This window comes from Mesocricetus auratus, unplaced genomic scaffold (genome assembly GCF_017639785.1).
Source record: "Mesocricetus auratus isolate SY011 unplaced genomic scaffold, BCM_Maur_2.0 Super-Scaffold_100042, whole genome shotgun sequence".
In the NCBI taxonomy this organism is placed as follows: domain Eukaryota; kingdom Metazoa; phylum Chordata; class Mammalia; order Rodentia; family Cricetidae; genus Mesocricetus; species Mesocricetus auratus.
The window spans coordinates 548,732-574,740 of record NW_024429219.1 but is presented as its reverse complement, the minus strand read 5'-3'; the positions used below and the strand labels follow the sequence as shown (position 1 = coordinate 574,740).

The 26,009-nt window shown below is 50.2% G+C and overlaps 2 protein-coding genes across 2 annotated transcripts; one reads left to right on the top strand and one right to left on the bottom strand.

The window, feature by feature from the left end:
- The first annotated feature begins 45 nt into the window (after nucleotides 1-45).
- Nucleotides 46-5,747, top strand: Tmem240 (transmembrane protein 240). The gene is made up of 4 exons (XM_040735095.1): nucleotides 46-292; nucleotides 566-672; nucleotides 4,731-4,939; nucleotides 5,013-5,747. The coding sequence occupies exons 1-4, from the start codon at nucleotides 236-238 to the stop codon at nucleotides 5,159-5,161; spliced, it is 522 nt and encodes a 173-aa protein (XP_040591029.1). The 5' UTR covers nucleotides 46-235; the 3' UTR covers nucleotides 5,162-5,747.
- A 108-nt stretch (nucleotides 5,748-5,855) lies between these two features.
- On the bottom strand, nucleotides 5,856-26,009 carry LOC101844585 (ATPase family AAA domain-containing protein 3). The gene is made up of 16 exons (XM_040735092.1): nucleotides 25,704-26,009; nucleotides 22,101-22,177; nucleotides 20,983-21,084; nucleotides 20,593-20,652; nucleotides 19,382-19,451; nucleotides 18,511-18,676; nucleotides 18,174-18,243; nucleotides 16,783-16,938; nucleotides 16,216-16,272; nucleotides 15,835-15,960; nucleotides 15,501-15,625; nucleotides 14,690-14,741; nucleotides 14,257-14,327; nucleotides 13,124-13,291; nucleotides 11,471-11,579; nucleotides 5,856-6,525 (listed from the first exon to the last, which is right to left on the bottom strand). Exons 1-16 carry the CDS (start codon nucleotides 25,906-25,908, stop codon nucleotides 6,376-6,378), a joined length of 1,764 nt encoding a protein of 587 aa, XP_040591026.1. The 5' UTR covers nucleotides 25,909-26,009; the 3' UTR covers nucleotides 5,856-6,375.

Genomic DNA, 26,009 nt, shown 5'->3' with positions numbered 1-26,009 from the left:
GCAAGGAGCACCGGCGGGCGGAGCAGAGCGCGGCCAGCGGCGGGCGGCGGGCGAGCGACCCCACAACAGCCCCCACATCTCTGCTTCCTGTGACCGAGCCTGCCCCCGGGGCCCGCGGCGGCCCCGTGCGCGAGCACTGACCTCTGCGGAGGCGGCGCGGGCTCAGCATCGGGCCGGGGCCGGGAGGGGCACCGGGGCCGGGGGGCGGCGCTCCGGCCCGGCCCGGCCCCGCCCGATGTCCATGAGTGCGAACACCATGATCTTCATGATTCTGGGGGCGTCGATCGTGATGGTGAGCGGAGGGGCTTCCCGCGCGCGCCCCCTGCTTCTGCCGCCCGCGCGCGCGCGCCTACCCCACCTCGCTTCCTTGTTTACCGGCCCGCGCGGCCTGCGCTGCCCTCCGCGGCTTGCCCTGCGCTACCCTCGCTGCTACCTTGCGCGGCCCTCGCCCTGGCTGCCTTGCGCTTCCCCACCCACCTACCCACCCCGGCAGCCCAATGCTCCCACTCGGCACCCCCTTCGGCCCGGCCCACTCCTCGCCCTGACCGGTCATGGGCTCTTCCAGGCCATCGCGTGCTTGATGGACATGAACGCGCTGCTGGACCGATTCCATAACTACATCCTCCCGCACCTGCGGGGCGAGGACCGCGTCTGCCACTGCAACTGTGGCCGGTGAGTGCGCCCCGGCTCTAGGCACTACACGCGTGATCACACTTGTGCAGCGGGCCCTACTCGGCCGGTGAGCCGGGAGCAGGCTGGGCCGCAAAGCCTAGCTGAATGGTGGGGGCCGCTTCTGCCCGCCAGGTGCTGGGGGAGGGGTTGCCAACGGGAACCCCAGATCAGCCCGGTGCCTCCCTGGGAAAGGAAGCATGACTGAGTCTGTTAGGGACCCCTTCCTCCAGTTCCTTTAGAGAAAAGGCTGCCTGGTGGTGGCACTATGGGCCATGGAGCCTCCTGGTTCAGGGCCTGGAAGGCCTAAGAGCAGCATCCCTGAGTAGTGCCCAGAGTGGAAGCCAAGGAAGCCGGTTAAGCCTGAGACAGTAGTCTTGCCTATGGCCCAAGTCTTCCTTCTGGGCCTGTACCGTGTTCATGGCAGGCAAGTTCAGGAGGTCGAGATAGAAAGGGCCTACCTTGAGGAACACCTGCCACAGCTCATCACTGTGCAGAGGAGGAGCTGAAGCAGGCTGAGGTTTGTTCAAGGTCACAAATGAGACCCACCACACTCTCCAGGGACCCCCCCCTTCTGTGCATGTGTAGTGACGAAGTCTTCTGGCCTTGCATGTTTGTATGTCCATGTATGAAATAAACATCTTCTCATGAGCCGCGCATGTGTGTACCGTCTGTGCATATACATGTGCGTACACAGCGCACTCGCACATCCGCATGCACTCATTCCAGAGATGCCCTCATGCGATAACCGTCCCTACTGGACAGCCTAGAGGGAAGTAGATGGAGGCTTTAGAGGGTAGACTTGCCCAAGGTTACACAACTAGGAAAGAATGAGGCTAGAATCTCAGAACCTCAGTTCCTTACCCCACCATATGCTTCTGCTCCAAAGGCTGCATACACATGGGGGTGGGGGGGAGCAGGGTAGGGAAGGTCAGGACAGTTGCATGTCTCCTAAGTGCATATATGGGTATGGGTACATGAGTACAGGCAAGTGTGTTACAATCATGGGCATTACAGCAAGTAGAAAAAGGGATGTATGTGCCTTCACATGCGTTGGGCATGGTAGGAAAATTTTCTGTGTGGCCACACATTCCCAGAGAGCCCTATGCTCCATCTTGGTGAACACCATCTGTCTGTCTGGCACATCAGAGGGCTCAGACTCGAGGTCAGCTCTACTGTTCCCAGGCCATGTCTGTAGGTGAGCTCTGAAGCCTTCCCAAGACAGAATCCAGTCACTGGGCCCATGAACATTGGGAATGGACACTACATATGGGGGCTGTTGTAATGGGGTTGGTTCAGCGCTGTCCGCTAAATGGTTTACCCGAGCACAGAGGGTATGTTCTTAGAGTCTGTTTATACAGGTTATATATATGTATATATGCATCTCATGTAGCATCCATGTAAACAGATGGACTCATGTAAACAGACACCTGTAGATTGGAACCTGAAGAAAGGCCTGTGTGCGCAAGAGTGTCTACATGTATGTGCTTTGTACACAACTCTACATACAGGGTATGTAAATTCATTGTACAAAGCACTTTTGTATATTGATTACATATATGTGTATGCAGAGTACATGTATATAAAAACAATATACAGTTCAATGTGCTCAGGGAAAATGTCAGAACATTGCAGCGTGGGTACAGTGACTGCAGATTAGTTTGCAAATGGGGTATCTGTGCACATGCCATGTACACATGTGGTGTCAACAGTTTGCCTGTGTGTACATACTTTGCAGAATAAGTGAACACATGTGTCTGCCTTGTACATGGCTATCTGCAGAATTTTAGATAGAGAACATGTATGTAAACTAATGTTCTGAACAAAGCACGTCAGCAGGCAACATTTGTGTGTACACACAGATCCATGCACATGACAGCATCCCACGGAGAGGGTGGCTGGTTCAAAGCTGAGTGAATGTGCATCTATGTGTGACGCACCATGCTCATACCCAAAGTGTACACAGTGCATGGGTGTGGGGCTTGTGGGACCCGAGTCCACAGTATACACGCCATGTCCTGTGCATGCGGACAGCGTGTATACCGGACACACACTGACCTCAAGTGGACACATGGCAGCATGTGTCATGAAGGTAGGACACATGTATGTACATGTCACAGACATCCATTTGTACACAGCACATCCTGCTTTCATTCGGAAGACCGAAACCCTTGCCTTCAGGGGCTTGGTGTGGGGTTAGGAGGAGTCAGGTCAAGGGAGGAACTGTAGATACCCAAGTTAACTGTAAAGGTACAGGTCATAACCTCTAACCCCTGCATTCTTGAAGCCTCAGGTTGGCTTGGGCCTCACAATGACTACTTGTAGGCTACCTAGGGTCCTTCTTGCCTCCTTGGTAGCTTCTTTGTGTTTCCTTTCCTGGAACAGCTGTATGTTGGGGACAGTGTGGAGGAAGGATGTGGGGCCCAGGCTGAGCCAGTCCCACCAGAGCCTTGACAATCCCTGATGATCTGGAAGCACTACCTTCCCTGGGGCCTGGTGCAACCATACTTTTCTGTGCCAAGATTAATAGCATCCATCCATCCATCATGATGATAGACATTGGCTTACATGAGCAGATGAGTGATGGCTGCTAGGTGTCAGTCATGCTAGCTCGAGGCACCCAGGACTGGCAGCCTAAGCTTTGCCTGCTGGGATTGGCCAAACTACAGACCGAGGACCCCTGGGGTTTCTAAGATCAGAGGATTTGAGGAGTGTCACTGCTCCCCCTCCTTCTCCCTGCTCACCCGGGCTCGGGTTTAAAGATACCAACCCCACTGTGAGGAATTATCCATGTGGCCCCAATGGGGACCAGGGACATCAGCAAATGGGCACAAGGAAGGAAGGAAGGGTTTTAAATCTTGGGAAAGCTGAGGGTCTACTGCAGGCAGATACAGGTTCCAGCCTCTCACTGAGAGGAAGAGGAGGTGCAGGTTCAGGAAGCGAGAAGCTATTTTCAGCATGCGTTTGAAGTGTCTGTAGATCCCACGTGGAGATTCAAAGGCAGCTGGAGCTTTTAGCAGACATGGTGGGCAGTGGAAAGAAGGCCCACCCACTAGTGGCTCTGGAAGGGGGTGGGGCCAGGAAAGGCAGCCTCATAGCAGAAGCCCAGGCAGCCCTTATACTGTCAGGAAGGAGGTGGAAGATGCTTAGTCTGGTGGCACTGTTGGTACCCAAACCATCCGGACTGCTTGGCTTTGTGGAGTTGAACCATCCGTTGGGCCCACTACACCTAGAACAACAGGACAGAAGGAAAGGGGAGCAGCAGCCAGGGGGAACCATAGTGGAACTCCAGTGCAAGCTGAGATGATCTAGGGCAAGAAAGCAACGGATGGTTCCAGGAAGCCTAGGACAGGGAGGCAAAGAGGAGCAGTGTGTGGCACTAAATGACCAGGGCCACAGAGGGTGCTTATACTTACAAGGTCCAGCATGGACCAATAACTGAAAAGGGCCCATTGGGAGATCCGTAAGTGGAATGATAGACATGTGGTGGGTCTGCGCTGGACATGAGTGAGGAGAGAGAAGACTCCCCAAACCTCTAGCAAGATGAGCAGGGGGTGGATACAGAAAACCAGAGGCCCAAGGCAGGGACAGTGAAGGGAGAGCAAGAACACATGCTGTCTCTTGTAGGTGGCCTCCTGAGAGCAGTGCGGAGGCCACGGGGCATGTCTGGTGGGCCTGGGTCATTTGGCTGTGCTAGGACGTTGGCTAGGACCCTCAGGGCCAGTAGGTGGATGTGAACCCTGCTGCAAGACTTTCGGGAAGATGGCGTATTGGGTGGAGCATTCACCCCAGCCATTCCTACTCTCCTCGAACCTCACTCCTTATCTCCAGGGCTACAGTCTCCACCTGTCCCAGCAGTTCTGCCAGGTGACCTTATCTGTGCCTGGGGCTGCTGTTTCCCCTCCCAACCCAGCACACAGGGATTGCTTCAGAGAACTTCCCAGGGTGGCCCATAGGAGTCGAGCCATCCACTTTGGGTCCCCTAACCAGCCCAGCACGGACCTGGGGAAGGCTGGGCCAGGGTTGGCAGGAGAGGTGCCAGCCCGCCCTGCCGCCCCCAGGCACCACATCCACTACGTGATCCCATACGACGGGGACCAGTCGGTGGTGGACGCATCTGAGAACTACTTTGTGACAGACAATGTGACCAAGCAGGAGATCGACCTTATGCTGGGGCTGCTCCTGGGCTTCTGCATCAGCTGGTTCCTGGTGTGGATGGATGGTGTCCTGCACTGTGCTGTGCGCGCCTGGAGGGCTGGCCGGCGCTATGGTGAGTGCCTCGCGCTGCTGCGGGCACCACTTCTGGCCCAGCCCGGCCACCTGACTGCCCTGTCCCCCTGCAGATGGCTCGTGGACCTGGCTGCCCAAGCTGTGCAGCCTGCGGGAGCTGGGGCGGCGGCCGCACAGGCCCTTCGAGGAGCCCACAGGGAACATGGTGCATGTGAAGCAGAAGCTGTACCACAACGGCCACCCCAGCCCGCGGCACCTGTGAGTGCACAGGACTCGGGGCTGCTGTGCACATGTAAAGGGACCTCGTGGACACTCAGCTGGCGAGACGGGACTGCGGCCTCAGGCCCAGAGTATGCTGGGCTGTGGCCAGCTGGGCTGTGGCCAGCAGGCAAATCCAGTGGAAGGTGCTGTCTCTTCTTTTTATAAAGGGGGTCGGGTGGGGGCTGGGGTTGGGATGGCCACTGGGCTTCAGGGACAGCAGCCTGGTTTCCACAGTGAGCAGGACACAAAGGCAGGCTTTTAGAGATGCTGGGGCCAGGGGTGGTGGGTTCGCAACGGGGACAGGTATGGCCTGGGTCACGATAGCCTAAGGCCACATCTCATTGAAAGCCACAGTTTCCTGTGCACCTGTCGTCCATCCGTCCATCTGGAGGGGGAGGGATGTGTCAGGGCCTGCGCCCATCTGCACACGGGAGCATGTGCATGGGGCGTGTGCGACTGGAGGATTGGCGGGTGGGACTGGAAGGGCGGGCCCCCAGCAGCAATAAAGATGTGGTGGCGCCCCAGGTGTCCCAGCCCTCACTGTGAAGCCGACCCTGCCTGGCCAGTAAATTCTCCAGAAAGCTCCAGCCTCTGCTTCTTCCATCATCTCTGATCCCAGGGACTGCTGAGGGCTCCTTCATCTAGTGTCCCGTCCCCCGCCCCCCCGCCACCTCAGCCAAGAGACAAGACCAGCAAACCAGTCACAGTTTTATTAGAGTCTGCATTGAAAATGTTCAGTCAAGGGGAAGGTGGCACCTCTGAATCCTGGATGCCACCGGCCAGAGACTGTCTAGCACCAGATCCACTCTACCTAGTAAGGACTGGGCCAATTCTTGGCACAGAAGTATGCAGGGCAGAAGCAATGTCCAGGAAGCAGAGGCCCTTCCTGCCTGTAGTCTGGTCCCTGCAGGTCCCAGTCTTGCTGGCACAGCCATAGCTATTGGCCTGTGGTACAGTACTCTGCTTCCTCCCTTCTCTGATCTGGGCTTGTAGACAAGTCTCACCAGTGTACTGGGGCGCAGGGAGGCAGTATGCCTTCCTTTGCCAGCACTGAGAGACAGACGAGGAGGTGTGGGAGGCAGAGAAGCTGACACCACCAGCATCCCACAGCTGGGCAAAGGCATTCAGGACAGGAAGAGAATAGTGTGGTCACAGAGACTGGCTGTCCCCAGTCAGGTGTACAAGATGTCCAGGTCCAGCTCAGCAGCTGAGGAGTCAAGGAGACGGTGGCTCGCTGACCTCAGGATCGGGTCTCTCTACTTTAAGCCACCGCATCTTCTGCTGGTGCTGCTGGACAGCATCCTGGACGCGGGCATCCATCATGGCCTCCGTGAGGACCCCATCCTCAGAGGCATATGCCATGGCCTGGTAGGAAAGAGGGCACAGGAGGAGAGGCTGACTGCTTGCACAAGGATGCCCAAGGCCCTCAACCTGGACCCAGAGGCCTTAGGCACTAGCACAGTGGGCACACCTGCGCTAATTAGTGGACTCACAGCCCCAGTGCTGCTTCGGTTGAGTTTTTTCAATGACTTTCTAAAATAGAAAGCCTGAACAGAGCTGCTCCTCCTACATACACATACAGGTAACTCCCTCTGAGCAGGACACAAATGTAGAACCTTCATAAGCTCTAAGTTTAGATTCTGGCTCCATTTCCCAGCTCAGGCAGATATCAGGTCACACAGCAACTACTCAGGTCAGGTTATGCAGCTGTACACTTTACAGGTCTCCTGCAGCTGCTCGGTCCCTACTTTCAGGAAGTTAGTGTGAGGTTTCTCTAATTAGAGCCAAGTGACTCTCTGGCTAGGCTGCTCCTCTTCAAGTCTATTCACACTGGGTAAGCATGCCCCCTTCCACTTCCTTATGCTTTCTGAGGATGGCACTCCAGGACCAGCCAGTAGGAGTTTGAACTGGTCAAGCCGTACCCTTTAGACACTATAAAAGGACCAGGGTTCACAGGTGGTTGAGACCACACTCATGCTGGTTTTCTGCTTGAAGCAGAGCATGTTCCAAAAGGTGTCAGCAAAAGGAATGGAGAATCCTAAAGATGAAGCAAAGGGATCTTCATGGACATTGCACAGGAGGGAACTAGGAGCTGGGATGCCTGAATGCAACGAAGGGAAAACTCCAGGCAGAGAATTTTCCTCCTCGGGCACTAGGACATACTCTAAAGGAACAGGAGTGCACAGTCATATGTAAGAGTTCTGCCAAGACACTGTCACCTATGAGATGCCCATAATATAATGGTATTCTGTTCCCTCTGGATAATTGGGACCACCAGGAACAGATGTATCTAGGGTCCACTATCCCGTTATGATTCACTGGGTGGGAAGACTTCACCATAGAGTCAGACCATCAACTTTGCAAGGTAGTTGGGAGCCATGGATACTTTTTCCCAGCTTGAGCTCGCCCAAGCCCAAAAGCAAGGTATGTAGCTGCAATGGAGCCCTGGATGGATGGGCAACCCTCTTTAAGTGGCTACACTCTGCCAGGGGCCCAGCAGAGGAGAGGTAGAGCCATATGGGCTCATCCACTACCCAGCCTAGTAACTAAGGTCAGGTGAAGCACACTGGAATAGACATTACGGGTCATGCTGTGGGTATTGTGGACTCGACCCTGGGCTATTACCAAGCCAAGGTGGAGTTAAACAATGATGAGACACAGAACCAACATTTACAACTTGTTAGAGACGAGGACATGGGTGCCTCTGCTCTATCCTGTAACTTTTCTGTAAATTCAAAACTATTCAAATGTTTTAAATTTAACTAGGTGTAGTGGTGTACCTGAAGACCCAGCTATTCATGAAGCTAAGGCAGGGTTGCCTTACTGTAAAGTTCAAGACCAGGCTGAGCAATGTAGCAAGAACCCAGCTCAAAAATAAGTAAATAGGGGCTCGGCAGTTAAGGGCACTGTACTGTTACTACAGAAGACCTAGGTTCAGTCCCCAGCACCAACATTGGGTGGCTCACAACCACCTGTAACTCCAGCTCTAGGGAAATCAATGTATTTTTGTTTTGAGACAGGGTCTCTCATAAAATCTGGCTGTTTTGGCATGTGCTATGTAGACTAGGCTAGCTGTAGACTAGCTGCCTGCTTCTGCCTCTGCTGGAATTAAAGGTATGTGCCACCACTCCCAGCCTCATGTCCTCTTCTAGCCTTCATAGGCACCAGGCACACATGTAGTACACACATATATGCAGGCACTCACACATGCACATAATATAAAATAAATCTTAAAACATTTCAAGAATTAGTCTTGATTCTCTTCCAACCCTCAACATTAAAGGGGAAAGGAAGGAAAAGAGACACTTCCTAGCAGCCTCTATACTATCACTGGAACTAATAAACGAGGAGTCCTGATGCGAAGTTCTAGAACCTGAGACACCAGTACTGAGAGCTATAGGCCAGCCCAGACCCAAATAAACAAAACAAAAAAAGCCTAAGCCCAGCCTGATGGCTCACACTGGAATCTTAGCATTTGGGAAGCCGAGGCAGGAAAATTGTAAGAGCATTCAAGACTAGCCTGGGCTACGGAGTGAGACCATGTCAAAACAAACAAGAGGACTCCCTCAACTGCATAAGACAAACCACTTCAGCCCTATCACCTTTTATGACACTGGGAATTAAGCCCATGACTGAAGGTACAAGGCAGATACTACCACCGAGCTCCATCTCCAGCTTTCATTTCACTTTTAAATTTTAAGAGAGTATCTCACTGCGTTGCCCAGGTTGATCTTGAACTTGCAACCCTCCTGACTTAGCTTCCAAAGTGATGGGATTACATGTGTGTGCTATCATATATTCTACTTGGCAGTGGTTTTTTTTTTTTTGGTTTTTTGTTTTTTTTGTTTTTTTTTTTTTTTGGTTTTACTGAGACAGGGTTTCTCTGTAATGTTTTGGAGACTGTCCTGGAACTCACTCTGTAGACCAGGCTGGCCTCGAACTCACAGAGATCCGCCTGCCTCTGCCTCCCGAGTGCTGGGATTAAAGGCGTGCCCCACCAGCGCCCAGCTTGGCAGTGGTTTCTTAAACATGACATTACAGATAACAAAATGAGAATAATCAGACTCCACCAAAATTTGAAAGTTTTGTACACTAAGACAGAGGCAGATGCTTCCCTATGAATTTGCAGCCAATCTGGTATACATAGCAAGTTCCAGGCCAACAACCAAAAAAGAATATTAGCAACAGAATAAAAAAAAATGGAAGAAAAAAATTTATAAATCATATATCTGGTAAAAGGCTAATATCCACATTTAGGATCTCCTGCAATTCAAGAAGAAAAACTGCATAACTTCAAGACCAAAGGCAGGAGAAGGTTAAAAGCATTGGGATGCTCTGCCAAAGAACCCAGGGTCAAGTTCCAGTACCCACATGGTGACTCTCAACTTCATTGGTAATTCCAATTCCAGGGGCTCTGACACCCTTTCCTAACTTCTGCAGGAACCACTCTCACATAGTATGCAGATGTGTATGAAATCAAAAACAAGCACATAAAAAATAAAACAAAGAAACCAGGTGTGGTGCGAGGGCAGGAACTTGTGTTATCCTGACATGCATAGAGGATAGAGGCTGCAGAGAAAGGAAGGATTTTTGTACCGTGCAAGTCCCATGGGAGGGGGGGTGTTAGGGAAAAATAAACAGCAGCATCCAGGTCCTGGTGCTATTGCACAGATGGCAGGACCTAGGCAGCACCTTGGGTAGTTCTCCTATAGCTCCCATTCCTCTCCTGAGAGCAGCCTAGACAGACCTGCCTTGGCCACTCTGAACAACTACCCAGACGGAACATCAAGGAACATCCCTAGCTCTCCCCTGTAAGGTCTGTTTGGACTGTTGCTACTACTCTCTCTGACAATACATTAAGCAAGCGAGGTGAGCTGTCTCATTGGAAGTTGTGAGCCAGGTAACCTGTTGGGATGAGCTCAGTGTATCACCCCATAATATTTCATATGCTGAAGGTTTGAGAACCACATAGGAACTGTATTAAGAGATCATCCTTCAGAGGAAGCAGTTTCATGGAAATGAGGGCACAGAAAGGGTCCTTGGCTCCTTGGACATGCATGAAACACTATTTATTACATGAAGACCCAACAAGATCTTGCCCTCTATTAACCAGGAAAGAACCCTCTTCAAGATCTGACTGTGCTAACACTGACCTTTGTACTTCAGCCTCCAGAACCACGGGAAGACAATTTCTTGTTTTTAAGCAGTCCACCTGTACTGTGCTAACCTCCCTGTACTCCATCATCAGTGTGGTAGCAGACCCTAAGCAAGGACAGACCAGAGTCACTGACTGGCCACAAGGGTGCAGTCTTCAATGTGAGATGTATGCTGCAGCAGCTAAGCTAGCTTGATACCATCCCTAGTATACCTAGGCTTCAAAGTCCAAACCTAAGTAGGATTGTCCTATATACATCCAGAAAAGCACTGACAAGTTTAAGTGACTAGGCTCTGTCACTTGGTTATGCAGTTGTCTACAAGTACATGGTGAAGTTGGTACAAAGTTTGAGGTGGCCATAGCACCTTCCATTCCCTCAACATGACTTTTCTGGACAACACCAGGGACTAAAATTCCTAAATGGCCCTGGCACTGCTGTGGGAATTCCATGCTGCAGGATCATGGAGCTGGTGCTAGGCAGGTTCAAGGGAAAAAACAAAGGTTTTCAGGAATGACAATAGACTACTGTGGTCTATGTGTCTTCAGCCAACAACATCCTTGCCTAGTCTCGGAGGGAATGTTCCTGCCCCTTTATTAAACTTCATCATGAACTTGTCCTAAATAGCCAGATACCTGTGCCAGGCAGTGGTGGCCCATGCCTATAATCCCAGTACTCGGGAGACAGAGGCAGGCAAATGGATCTCTGTGCATTCAAAAGCAAGTTCTGGACTGCAGAGCAAGTTCCAGGACAGCCAGAGTCACATAGAGAAACCCTGTTTTCAAAACAAAAACAAAAAAGGCCAGATACCTATACATGAAGCATACATCTGTTGATCTGGAGCAAGAACCCATGACTTGTCTGCAACTATCTCAACAGACAACCCAAAGAAGCAGCTCTCTAGACTTGCCTAGAGACCCTTGCACATCTACTCTAGTACCCTGGATTCCTTAAAACTCAGCAGTGCCCAGATTTGGGCCAGAACATGCTGAGCCAGTGACAGTATCATCCCATCATCCCTGGGTGAACCATCAGTCCTTGAGGTGGTCTTTGCAGAGCCAAGGGCCACATACCTATCCATCCTTCAACATAAAACCCCCTGTGATGAGACTGGGACAAAGTTTCAGAGCAGGTTTAGTTCCAGGATCTTAACTCACCTGCCATGCCACAGCAAGCTGAGCAATCTCCCGGCCTGACATCCCCTCCGTCAGCTGGGCCACCTCTGAGCATTTCTTTCCGTAGTCAAACTGGGCCACCTTCAAGCGTCTGGAGGAAAAGTTCCCAAGTGGGCCTGGGCTGCCATGGCTCTACACAGAGGGGACTGGGGAGATGGGAACAAGGCTGCCTAACACCACACTCATCAGATGCTTCCACCTGATCTGGGTAACATTGGTGGGCTTTTTGCACAGCCAAGATGGATGAGGTAAACTCAGCCTTCCTTCCTGATCTACAGGAGAGGCTCAAGTTGGAGCCAGGCAGGGTTGGCAGACGGAGTCATCGTCTCCCAATCTGCCTTCACTCCTACTCATTGGACCCAGCTTATAATGACATATTCAGCCCCAAGTAGCAGTAGTAATTAAATCATCAGTCAATGATGAAATGCTAACAGAGCAGGTAGATCTCCAGGTAAGAAAAGAACAGTTAGTAGAGCCCTGCCTGCAAGCTGAATTCCCAGCAATAACATCTGACCAAAAGCCATGGAAATCACACATTAAACATGAATGCAGGTTGCATGTCTGAGCTGAGGCTGGGGTTATGAGGCTAGCAGGAGGCAGGGGACCTGGCTAGTCTGGATGGGGGGTGGACCCATAAGAAACAGCAGGGCCAAGCTATGTTTTCTCCAGAGCAGGGAAAGGCAACAGGCAGCAAGAGGGATTCAGGTCAGGACGTGAAACTTGAATGCCATGAAGCCTGGGGCCCAGGAGACAGCTGAAAGCAGAACAGCCTCTGCTGATAGGAGGCATGGGAAGTGCACTCGACACAGCAGTGAGAGGCTGTGGAAGCACCAAGGCTTCCTCACTGGAGAAGCATCCAGTGGCTTCTCCCCATCTCTGTCCCCAACATGGCTGCACAGCAGCTTCCAGGAGGAGCTAGACAGAAGAAAGCCATGCCACTCAGGCCACAGCTGAGGATGGTAACTGGCTACTTCCAGACCTGGTAAAAAGAGACTCAGCAGGGACTGGAAGAATGGCTCAGTGGTTAAGAGCACTGAGAGCACTGGCTGTTCTTCCAGAGGACCCAGGCTCAATTCCCAGCACCCACATGGCAGCTCACACCTGTCTGTCACTCCAAGATCTGACACCCTCACATAGACATGCATGCAGACAAAACACCAATGCACATGAAATAAAAGTAAATTCTTTTTTTTTTTTGGTGGGATTTTGAGACGGGTTTCTCTGTGGCTTTGGAGCCTGTCCTGGAACTAGCTCTTGTAGACCAAGCTGGTCTGGAACTCACAGAGATCCCCTGCCTCTGCCTCCCGAGTGCTAGGATTAAAGGTGTGTGCCACCACCTCCTGGCTAAATTCTTTTTTTAAAAAAAGAGACTTAGCAAACTTAAGAGGATTCTATTGACACCCAGGGGTGAGCAACCCAGGCACTTAAAAATCAGCTCATGAGGGTGGGCTGTTTGGACAGGCTTGCAGCTGTCCCCAGTTAAAGAGTGGTGGGAGGAAGGGTTGAGGGTCCTCATGACAGAACCACCTTTGACAGGACACATGTACAGAATGTGACCTCACACAGATGGCCTAAACCCCAGGAAAATGAAGTGCCCAGATAGGTTCCAGGTCACTAAGAGGACTGGATACTTACTGCTTTCCTTCTGTGGCTGGCTTAAGGACATACTTGTCAAAATACATTCTCACCAGGCGCTCTCGCTCCTCTCGCTGTGGCAGGGCAAAGCAGACCATCTCGTCAATGCGGTCATTGATGGCCCAGTCAAACTGCTCAGGTTGGTTACTGGCCAGGACCAGCATGAACCTGCAGCCACAAAGTGCATGCTGAGGGCTTGTCCAATCACAGGTCACTCAGGAGCAGAAGGGTCTTTGAAGCCTCCTCAGATAAACTTTATAGATGGATGTAACTTGGCAGCTTTCTTTTTCTTCCTTCTCCCCTTCCCATCCAGGTTTTTTGTTTTGTTCTGAGATGGGGTTTGAACCCTGATATTCAAGAATGCTAGATGTACCTCTAGTCCTTGGCAGCTTTTTAACTCAGAAAAGCTCAGGAAGGCCCAGGCCCACATGCCATGTGTACAACCTATGATTGAGGTTGTCTAGTATCCTAAGGTTCTGTCGTTGCCCTCAAATCACTTTTTCCCAATGCCCTGGACCAGGCCATAGCCACAGCAAGTAAGGGGACGTTTGTGACTAATAAGATGGCCACATACTTCCTAGAAGGCTGGGTCCTACCTTGGTGATAAGCTAGCTAAGGGCAGGGTTAGGACCATAGGTACCCATCCTGCCATTGGCTTCCAGGACACAGTTCAAATTGGGGTCTCTTTCAAGGCCTAGATGCTACCCGGTCCCAGATAAGAACCAATGCCCCCATTCTGCATATACAAGTACTTAGGATCTGCCCCCAGAAAGAGCAAACACACTCTAGCCTCATGCCCAGGTCTCACAGGAGCCAGTGCCCTGAAAGCAGTCTTCAGGCATATTCAGTTAACAGGAAAGTCTCGGTCCAGCTGCATACGGACAGCTGAATGTCAAGAGGCATGAGATGATGTTCAAACTGGGGTGAGCATGTGACAGGAACTGACCCAGCAGACTTCCTTCATGTTTCATATTGCCTTTCTGAAATGGGCTCTCAAGAGCCCTTCCCAGGTAGAAACATGAAGACACTCCAGACAATGGCCCACATACTATGTCCTGGATCATTGTGAGGACCAAGGATAACAATGCCCAGAAGTGCTCTGCACAGGGAGCTAGGGGCAGGAATGCACTTACTTACTACTATGCTGTCCTGTCCTGTGTAGGAATGCATTCAGAGTAGCCCTGAGGTCTTCACTTATCTTTTCCTAATGAGAGAAAGTTTCAGTATCAGTCTCCAGCTGGAGGAGCAGTTTTGTACATGGCCAAGGAAAAGTGTCCACAGGAGACACTGTTGGGAGGGTAAGGCAGGGACTAGAAACACAAGCCTAATCTGACAGCCAGAACTTGGACTCCTGGTGTTTATCATCTCCAAAACTGTGGTTCAATGTCAAACTCTTTAAACTGAGAAGGAACCAACTGAGTAGCAGTCTCAGCTGGTACAGCATGAAGATTTAGCACTTCTGCACTCTCGGGCACAGCAAGCTCTAGGCTGGTCCCCTGCTAAACTGGCTTAGCGCACCCAGCTCTGACCAACTCCCACAGATAGTCAGGGTTCCAGAACACTCACAGTTGCTCGCTTCCTGAGGAAGGCATCTGCTTCATCCACAAAGAGCAGGAGGCTGTGAACCAGAGGGTGGTTAGGCAAGGGGATGCTTGTGTCCTACAAGCCAACACCTAGAAGCTCCCAGAAGCAACAGGAAGTACAAGGCATACCCCTGGGAAAAGATGCCCCACAGAGCGCAAGCCTTGTCCTGTCAGGGACTCTTAACATCCTGACCCAGGAAAAACAGCTCACAGCTTCAAGAACCCCAATACTGAGAACCCAACTGCAGCTCTGATGGCATATGCTAGGCAAAAGAATGCCCCTCCTATCCACAGGTCTCACTCAAGGCCTCCAGTCTAGGTCCGAATAACGGCTGAAATCCATGTGTTCAGCATTAAGAAGAAGGGTTATCTAAGATAAATGGCAAAGACATCATAAAGCATAGTGGCAATGCCAGGGACAATTTAACCAGCTATGCCATACTGCTTGAGTTGATGTGATATCCTCAGCCAACTTTTGGAGGGTTTAACACAGTCAAGAAGGCCTAGACCCATTCCCCTCTCCATTTGGGTTAGCCATTCACTCCTGGCAGTGATTATATCCGGCAGCATCTTTGTACTAGAAACCTTGTGACCAAATGTCCATTCTCAGCAGGACATTTTTTCTAATAGATCCTTCAGCACCCCACCCCTAGGTATCTTCAGAATCTACAGGCTACCCCTGGACTTCCACACAATATCAAGGACAAGAAAGTGGGGAGACAGCAGAACCTTTGTTGGGTACCTACTGGGCCTCTAAGAGTGGGAACCTGTGTATGTCGGGATTGTATGCTCACCCTCGTCGGCTGGTGCTTGCCCAGTCGAAGACCTTGTGCATGGCGGTCACACCCTCCCGCCCCATGGGGGCCACGTCCCCGCCTGTCATGATGGCGTAGTCCATGCCTGAATGCAGTGCGAGTTTCTGGGCAAGGAGGGGTGGGGAAACAGAGCAGATGTTCCCTCCCAGACTCCCAAGCCCACAGCTCTACTAGCCAACCCTGTCCAGTGTGGACAGTCCCCCACCGTCAGAGCTGAATATATTGCCATGCCCTGAGGCTCCGTGACAAAAACTGCCCCAGGGTGAGATGCCCAGCAGCACCCAGTCCCACCGTCACAGCCAGGTATTTTTACCTTGGCAAACAGTGTCTTGCCAGTCCCTGGTGGTCCATACATCAGGACGTTTCTATACAGGCTTTTGTTCTTCTTGGTATTTCTTGTTGCGATTGCAATATCTCGGACACGTGCCTCCAGGCTAGGCTGCCAGAGCAAGATGAGGTTTGGGGAACCTGGTCTCCCAGCCTTAGGAATTGGAAGGACTGCAGGTATTCTAGTGCAGCCTAGTCCTTGTGGATACTGGACTGGCCTAGGGAGTATCTCAATACAGTACAGTAACGTGTTTCAGAACCCCAAAGCCACAAGCATAAGGCTCACATAAACACAACAGTTAAGCTTTGTTGTCCCTTCCCTGAGGCCTGCAGGGCTTCCCAAACCACAGCTGCAACAGTGACTTACACTGAGGATGACACCCTCCAGTGCATCCTGGGGTCGGCTGACCAGTCGCCTGCTGATCTGTAGGGAAAACCATCACAGTTGGCAGGACACAGAGACACCATGAAGTACTGCCCCACAGAGCCCAAGACTTATAACCCAGTATCAAAGCTGGAGAAATGGCCTGGGTGATTCATCAGCTCTTTCCATAGATTTTTACTGAGTATCTGAAGAGACCCAGGTACAGCTGTCACAGAGAACAGGCCTGTCACAACAGAGAATAGCTCAGCCCAAGGAAGGTAGCTGGACACCAAGCTACTCTCACATCATCTATGCCAGGAAAGACCCTGAGTTCAGGTCATGAAGAGCTGAAGCTTACTTAGGAGCCGTTTTATAATTAGATAATATTGATTCAACGGGCCCCATTGGTATAGCATAGTTATGATAAAACACCCATGCCATCATGAAAGACAGTGCAGAAACTGTTGTTTGGGTAAAAGAGGGAGGACAAAGAAAATGTGCACCACTTGTTTGTGATATGGGAAGAAGCCTGGCAAGGATGTGGACCCTGATACCCTACTTTGGCCATACCTGGATGGGATGCCTCAGTGCCTCCAGCACAGAGATGCGGGAGGTCTCCCTCACCAGGGATGGCTTTCCCAAGCGGGCCTCAATATACCGACCAGCAACAGCAGTAGCATTCTTGGCAGAATAGACTCCAACAGCCAGTAGTGTCAATCCAGCCACCTGGGACAGAAAATCAGCAGTCTATGATGCACCCCTGCTCCATAGTTCATCTCACACCCCAAGAACAGCTATGGTCTCGTGGTAGTCTACAACGGATCCTGGTTGGATCCCTAACTCCATACTATAGTCAACCAATGCTCACTTGGTGATAAGCTCACCAAAAGCTTACCACTGGCACTCTCCATCAGAGTATTTCTCTTTGTGCCTTATAAATAACCTGAACCCTCAGAAGCAGAGGTTGTAAGAATGTGGAATGTAGCTGTACAGGGCTGGAAACTCACCAAGTCTTTCTTGCCTTCCACTACTTTCTTACCACTGACAAAGTTAAACTTCATTCTTGGAAAGCAGGCTAACCATAAACCATGAGTTCCTTCTGGGTATGGTAACAAACACTTTTAATTCCAGCATTCAGGGGGTAGAGGCAGTGGATCTTTGAGTTTGAGGACAGCCTGGTCTACAGAGTTAGTTTCAGGACAGCCAGTCCTATATAATAAAGACCCTGCCTCAAAAATAAATAAATAAATAAATAAATAAATCACTGCTGTCTCCCAAGGACACTGGAAAGAACACTCTGACCCCTTCCTACATCTGTGCCTGGATTAGAAATCTGAAGCCTCAGGCAGAGGCAGGTGGATCTCTTTGAGGTCGAGGCCGGGCTGGTCTGACAGCCTCCAAAACAATACAGAGAAACCCTGTCTTGTAAAACCAAAAAAGAAAGAAAGAAAGAAATCTGAAGCCTCAGTGTAGGCTGCCACTACCATGACTAGATGTGCTGCAGATTTTACAAAACCTTAACCTTTCAGGGGGGGGGGGGCTAGTAGAAGTCTTTAGATGGCCCTATTCAGAGTTTTCAACACCAGAAAAACCTTCCTGCTTGTAAGTTAGTCCTTGCAAGAGCAACATAAAATGAATTGTCCAAAATGCCTTAGACCCAAAATACTCTATCATATCTCACTATAGTTCTTTTATTTGTTTGTTTGTTTGTTTGTTTTTGAGACAGGGTTTCTCTGTAGCTTTGGAGTCTATCCTGGAACTTGCTTTAGACCAGGCCTCACTATAGTTCTTAAAGACAGTTGTAGCATCTCATGTGCCTGATCTGTGTTAGGTTTCTCTGCAAAACATCAGGTATCCTCATAACCAGCAGGCAACAGGGATGAATCTTACAGGGAAGTTCCCAGAGACTACCCCAGAGCTAAACACTAGATTTAAACATAGGGATATATGGCACTACATACCGTGGCTGTCACTTTGTCCCAGTCTGTCACAAAGGCACGGAATCCTTCACCAAACAAAGTGCCAGCTGTCCTGCATGGGGGAAAAGTCACATTGATTTTCTAGAAGAGATACCTGGCTAAAGAAGGTCAAAGAAAAGAAATGAATGACGCCCTTTAAGGCTCTCAGACCAGTCTTAAAAGAAAAGTCTACCAAGGTGGGGGAGTTAAAGAGTTGGTCCAGAGCTTCAGGATGAAGAGGCCAGAGGACCCTTCAATGACCAGTAACTTACTAGCTTGAACTGGGAACCAGAAGACTGATTGATGGACAGCAGGCACTGGGTTCTGGCTGCATCCTTACCTGATAGACTCCAAGATGGTCTGGCGGTGCTCAGCAGCCTTGAGGCGGATCTGTTCCCGGATGATGTCTGCATTCTCTCTATCAGCCTTGGCCCGGGCTCGGGCCTCAGCTTCTACCCGCAAAATCTCATTCTTCTGCCGCAGTTCCATTTCTCGCTCCACGGTGGCTGCCCCAGGAAAAGGCAAAGACAGTGGTCTTCAGCCCATATTGTGCCTGCCTCTGACCACATTGCTGACATGCACACACAGACCTGGATATTGCATGGACCAGGAATAGCAGTGTCACAGGGAACAACCCATACTGCAGAGCAAGCCCTTCTACCAGATGTAGGACCCCGGAAATGGCCCGGACCCCCCCCTTGGGATGACGTATTTAAAAAAAAAAGTCGGTAATCACAAGAAAAACCTACTTATACTGACATCTGACTACCAAAATGCCAGAAAAATCATGAGATGCAATAATGCGTACCTATTTGTCAGCGATAAGAGCCAAACACCAAGCAATAAGCCACTGTCACTGCACAATGACGCCAACAAATTGCCCAAACCCTTCCTGACAGACTCCTGGAAATGTTCTTCCTGCTGGGACATGTGTAAAATAGCAGGTTGGCCCAAGGAAAAATGAAGTTCTACCACAGGAGCTAAGGCCAGGCAATTTTCCTATCCAAACCAACTAGTCCCAGAACTTTCTACTCAGGGCCCAGGATACAGATGAAACTTCTGCTGAGAGTTAGTTCTTTGAAACCAAGGCATGTGTCAAAGCACACGCTGTAAACACAATCCTTACTTGAGGTTGCAGTGGGCCTCTGTGCAGACATTTCTTAAGGACTAAGATACGAAAACAAGCCACCCATTCTTGGTGACCCCCCTACCTCGACGCATGGCCTCCTGCTTCTGCACAGATTCCTCTTGTTTCCTTAAATTCTCTTCATTCAGAAGTTGCTGAGAGAAGTCACAGGAAAGGTAAAAAGCTATTGAAAATCAGAAAGACAACCAAAACCAAGCCAACAGGTTGCAGCTGCTCTGAGTCAGGAATGCAATGCTTCTGCCCACCTGAGGAGTCCCACCTTTCTTGGGGCTCTAGCTGGTACACTCCAATGCAGGCACATCTGATGTTGACCCAGGACATGCACATATTAAGGGCCTGGCTTCAGAGCTGCACCACCTGCTGAGGCAGAAGCAGCCTTTATAGCAGCTTCATGTAGAGAGCTGCAAAGTGCTGCACCCTCAAGATGGTGCTGGCTTCCGCCTTCTGCTAGCCCGACAGCAGGTGCCCTCTGTGATAAACAACACCTGTATTTGGTTAAGGCTGGATATCAGGCTTGTTTCTGCATACATGGGCCTATCTGCATGTTCCACGTGGCATACTGGGGTTGGCCGCCCAAGCGCTTTTAAGCTGTGGGTTGGGGCTCCCTGGCGCTCCCTGGGAGAAGAAGATTGTTCAAGGTTCCTGAATAAACTGCTTAAAGAAGAGTCTGGGTGTTGCGTCTTCCTTGCTGGTCGAGGTGGGCACTACAGCTTCACTAATATAGTTCCAAGACCCTCCCTCCCAGGGCTTGCGTCTCTGCTCTATGGTTCTTATAGAAGTCTGATCTTTGCCTACTGAGATTAACAGCTATAATGCCTCAGCAGACAAAACATGAATGTAAGTCTAAAGCTGATGAGACTGCAGGGAGCCAGCATGGATCAAAGGAGGCATAACCAGGTTTTGGATCACCCAGGGACCCTGTCCTCCACCATTCACTAGACCACTGTCCATTTAGCAAGAACCCTCAAGAGTAACTGAAAGACCCATCTCCATTGTGGAAGTATCATAAGAAATTATGTGCATGGGCTTGTGTATGTTCTTGGACGTGTCAGTACTCATGTCTAAGTGTATAGAATGTCTGCATCTAGGTATGTGTCTGTGGACGTCCATTGTGCACACAAGCTCATAAGTATGCACATACCAGGGCCTACGGATGTCTGAGAAAATTCACCCAGGAATGGCAACACTTGCATTCTTGCCCAAGAACCCAGTTGTGCAATCTCCTACGTTATTGCAAGGACAGTGTGTTATCTCTCAGAGGCATGCCTTTCTTACCTGCTGTTTCAGCTGGTCCTCATAGCGTTGTCGAGCTAGCTTATCCTGGTACTGGGCCCTCTAGGGGAGAAGACAGAAGTAAAGTCACACTTTGGCGGGAGAAGCCACTAGAAGGATCAGAAAACATGACCTGGACCCACTCTGGAGTGGCTGCTGAAGTAAGCTACAGATGAGCTGCCACCTTCCACAAACATGCAGGTGCAGAATGGCTCTGTGCCAAGGAGGCTATGGGTTTTGGGGTTATTGTCTTTGTTTACTTTTACAATAGTGGTCCAGATCCTAATGCAACAACTACTGCCCTCAGCTAAGATCCAGAGTGGCATCTCAATGTCTCACCACTACTCCTGTTACCCCAGGCCCTCTGGCATAAGTGGCTGCCTGCGCACTTACAGCCTGGTGCTGCCGGGTCTCTTCACTCAGGGTTTTCCGTCTTTCCTCAGCTTGCACACGGATCTGTTCACTCTTCAGTTGCTCTACTGCAGCTTCATATTCCTGCGGAACACAGCAGTGCCTGTGTGAGACTCACAACCCTCTACAACCCATTCCATGGTGCTGTAGACTACAAAATGGCAACATCAGAGGCCATGCCAACTGGTAAATGCAACAGGCTGGGGTAAGGCAGAAAGCACTTTTAAAAACAATCTGGACAGATACCCTTATACCGCTAAGTGGGCTTATAGCACTAGGCAGATGTACAAGACCAGGCCCGGATGTTATTTATTGCTTTACCCCGAGCTCACATTATAACTGTATTGTATGACAGACAAGGACTAAAGATGGAGCCTGCTCCATGCTCACTGGAAACTGACATCCAGGGTTTTCCTTTTAGGTTTTTTGCTGTTTATTTTTCAAGTCAGGGTTTCTGTGTATCCCAGGCTGTCTTGGAATTCAGTTATTCACCTGCCTTTGCCTCCCAAGTGCCAGAATTAAAGGGTGTACCACGTCCAGCTTCAAGGGACCTTCTGAGTGCAGGAAATAAAGTAAAAATTAGGTGTGGTGGCACATACCCGTAATCCTGGCACGTAAGAGGCTAAGACAGAAGGATTGCTGAGAGTTTGAAGTCAGCTTGGTATACACAGAAAAATCCTATCTCAGTTAAGCAGTGGTAGCGAATGCCTTTAATCCCAGCACTCCGAAGGCAGAGGCAGGAGGATCTCTTGAGTCCATGGTCAGTCTGGCCTACAGAATGGGACCAGGACAGCCGGGGCTACACAGAGAAACCCTGTCTTTAAAAATAAAAATAAAGCAAGCAAACAAAGAACCTGTCTCAAAACAAAACAAAAACAAAAACAAAAGAATTTCAAGAAAGATCTCCTATCTTCAAAAAGTCCAGACATTCCTCACCTACATCTTCCCTCTCAGGTACCTCTACTACAGAATCATATCCATATACTCAGCATCCTGTCCTTACATCCCCCAATTCCTTCAAAGAATGGAGGACACATCCATAGGTCTGTCATCTGTGAAATGGGTCTCTTACACCCTCCTGGCACCAGCCCACAGTTCACCTTGAGTTTAGACTGCTGTTCCAGCTGCAGTGTCTGCTCCTGCATCTGCGCAAGGCTCAGCGCCTCCTTGGCATGGCCTGTAGAGTATAGGAGAGTCGGAGAGAGGGTATTAGCATACCGACAACAGACATATCTGTGTGGCCTCAAACAGAACCTCTCACTCATACCAAGGAGCTTTCTGAGAAACAACAATCAATCTTGAATCACTTGTGTTCCCCTTCTCAGCCTACCTCAACGGCCTACCCATTCCCGATTCCTACAATCACCTCTCCTTTCAAAGCTGCTGCCCCATCTCCAACAGAAAGCCTGGTGAGTTTGGGTATGCAGCTTAGTGGTTAGAGTTTGCCCAGCATGCAAAAAGCCCTAGGTTGGATTCCTAGCACCACACAAAACCAGGCGTAGTGTGCATGCCTGTCATCCTAATATTCTGAAGATGGAAGTCAGAGGATCAGGAGCCTAGTCATCCTTTGCTGCACAGTGCTGTTGAGGCTGGTATACATGAAACTTTGTAGGCAGGGGAGTGGAGGGGAGGAGGCAACTCATAAGAGCTTGGTAAGGGCTCCTGATTCCATCCCCAGGGGGATCATCACACTGCCAAGAACTCCATCACAAAGACCACCACATACTCAACCAGGATAGGGCTGTGGAACAGTGACATGTCAGGCATTTTCCAATTAGGGAAGCAGAGCTCTGACTGGTGCCCATACCTGTACCTGTTAACGATGCTAATAAAAATATGCAGGCATAAAAGGAAGTAAGGACCGGATACCAGACAATGCACCTAGGTCATAAATATCTTCTGTGTGTTTTTGTGTCGGATAGCATTGATGTTTATCGATATAATGGGAAAAACTTTACTTCTAGTATACCCTAAAGAGGCCTAAGCATCAGGTCTCCAAATTTTCCCTTACCAATACCTTATTATAAAAACTACCACAGAAAACCACGGGACTGATCACCAGGGTACCCCCCTACTTAGCCCCTACATTCCATCCCAATTACTTTTCTTATATTTTTGAAGTTTCCAAGGTCAGCTGCAACCTCTGCATGTTACTAACCAGAGCTTAACATCTTAGCCGTGAGAGTATCTGGAGGGAAAAATGGGCTAAGGCAGGAGTTACTATAGTAAGAACATTTCACAGGTTTAGATGGCCATGGCAAATGTCTTGGCATTTGTGACCAATTTACACAAAGCGCATGGCTTGGCATGAACTTCACCAATGGGAAGCAGTGTCAGAGCTTGGGAAGGACCTTGCAAGCCAACCTCCTTCTAGACTCCATGGTCTTCAGTGACCAGGATGGAAGACAAAAGAATTCACACGTGAAGGGAGACAGCAACAAGGCACAGCCCTACTCTAATTCAAATAGTAAGCTTTGAAGCCAAGAGTTGAGCAGACCATAGGAACCCCTGACACTCTCTCTGAGAGGGTCAGGGAGAGCAATACTCCTTGGGGCCCCATTTCAACATAGTAGACAGGAATGGGGGTGTCACAGTCCAACAAATCTGGGACCAAATCCCAGCTCCTGTTTATTCTTCATGTGACTTTGGCAAGCTCAGCTAACTTGTCTATTTTCTTGTGAAATGAGACAGAACAGGTAAACTGTTTAGTCCTAAGACTATCCTACAAGAAAAGGACACTGATGGGACATGTAGAAACCACAAGAGATGTTGCTGGCCCAGGAAAGAGAGCTCTGTTGAAGCAAAGTAGAGGTCAAGGCACTGGACCCAGAGGCAGAATGTTCTGGGCAAGAGCTTCAGGATTGCCAGTGCAGGCACCTGGAGAGCCATTTATATGCAATAGTCTGGATGTAGCAAGGGCTGGAACTGTGCCCCATAGTATGTAACAGATTATAGCAGTGGAACTAACAGCCAAGATTGAATTCTGAAATTCTAGGTGTGACTAAAGAGTGACCATTCAACCCAGCTGTCACCAAGAAAAGTGTCCCCTACATAACCCCATAACAGGGCATTAGGTCATCTGTCAAGTCTGCTAACATTGGAAATGCCTTGAAAACCAGCCACTTAGATTGTCTAGCAAACATAACAGATCACTTACAAATTATTAGCTCTGCTAGGCCAAAAGAGACAGGTGATCCTGGTCCCAAACCTATGGGCATTTGAGTCAGCAGGGCTCAGAGACCATACTGCCCAAGACTTCACAGGATCTCACTGTGTAACCTGGCTGGCCTGGAACTCACTATGTAGACCAGCCCAGCCTCAAACTCAGAATTCTGTCTGCCTAGCCTCTCAAGTGTTGGAATTAAAGGCAAGAGCCACCACTCCCAGCTCAAGACATTTTTTGTGGCCCCACAAGAACATAGGATCGATTCACCAAGTGCCAGACCCTTTCTGACAGGCTCTGCATGTTGTACCTACTTAAATTATGGCCTCCTTATAGGATCCTCTGAAAAACAGAACCCACGCATAAACACAAAATCAAGAACGACATCATTCCTTCAATCAGTATTTATTCAACACCGCCTGCACTTCAGGGTTTATGTTTTGTTTCTTTTAATGTGTTTGAGTGCTTGTCTGAATGTATGTATGTGCACCATGAACATGCCTGGTACCCTCAGAAGCCAGAAGAGGTCCTTGGATACCCTGAAAGAAACCAGGGTTACTGAAGGTTGTGAGCTGCCTGCCACAAGAGCGCTCAGAATTGGATGCAGATCCACTGCAAGAGCAACAAGTGATCTTAAGTCATTGAACCATTTCTCCAGCCTATATTTCAGGCTCTTAAAGAGGCAGGCGGATCTCTGAGTTGCAGGCCAACCTGTTCTACACAGCCTGGCCTAGAGAGACCCAGTTCCAGGACAGCCAGAGCTGTTACAGAGAACGAAACAAACAAAACCATCAACTAGCTGGGCATTGGTGGCACACTCTGAGGCAGGAGGATCTCGGAGTTCCAGGTCAGCCTATTCTATACAGCCTGAACGGTGGGGGCTACACAGTGCTCAGGAGGCAGTGGCAAGTGGATCTCTGTGATTTCTCTACAAGCCTGGTCTACATCTTGGGACAAACTGTTAACATCAAAGAAGACAGAACATTTGTGAGCAAAGATTGGCTCCGAGAGGATCAACTTTTACAGACACCTCCCCCTCACAGTGGAGGGCTATTATCCAGTAATCAATGCAAAAAAAAAAATCTGTCTTTTTGCTGAAATTAAATGCGTTTCAAAAATGCTTCCCTTACAAAGTGGGTGGTTACAACCAACCGCCACAAAACGGATCACCTGATCTGGCCATGCCCTTTGGCCCGCACCACGTGGAGTCAGCAAGAGAGCCCAGTAGTGACTAAGGCTACATTGGCACACGACGTAACCTGCGCTTCCAAAAGCCTCTCTCAAACGGCCTCTTCTGCCGTGCTGACAGCGACAAGTGCAAGAGGGTGGCAGGACCTGGGTCTCCTAAAACGCATGGTTGGGTATGGCCAAATGACTACCGGGCCGTTCAGGTCACCTGAAAAGCAGGGCTGCAGACGGCCAACTGAACACTGCTGCTAAGACGCCAAGAGGACCAAACTAGCAAAAGCAACCGGCATCTCTGAGAGCAACCTCCCATTTCCCTGGGCCTCGGCCAGTCAAGCCCAGCTCGCGTACTCACGCGAGTGCTCCAACTCGCGCGCCGCTTTGGCCGCACGCTCCAGGCCTGTCGGGTCAAAGTTGCTCCATTTGTCCTTGGGCGATTGCCGGTCTCCGGCACCACGGTCGCCTCCACCCTCTGGCCCAGGCTGCGAGGGCGGCAAGGGCAGCGGAGGCCCTGTGCCTTCGCCCTTGGGGCCCTTGTTGATGCCAAAGAGCCACGACATGGTCCACAAGCGCAGACCGCCCTCGGTGGTCCGGACTCAAGTGTGACTCGAGGTGGGGATACTGGCAGTCACCACGCGCCGCTGATCGACTAACTGCGCAG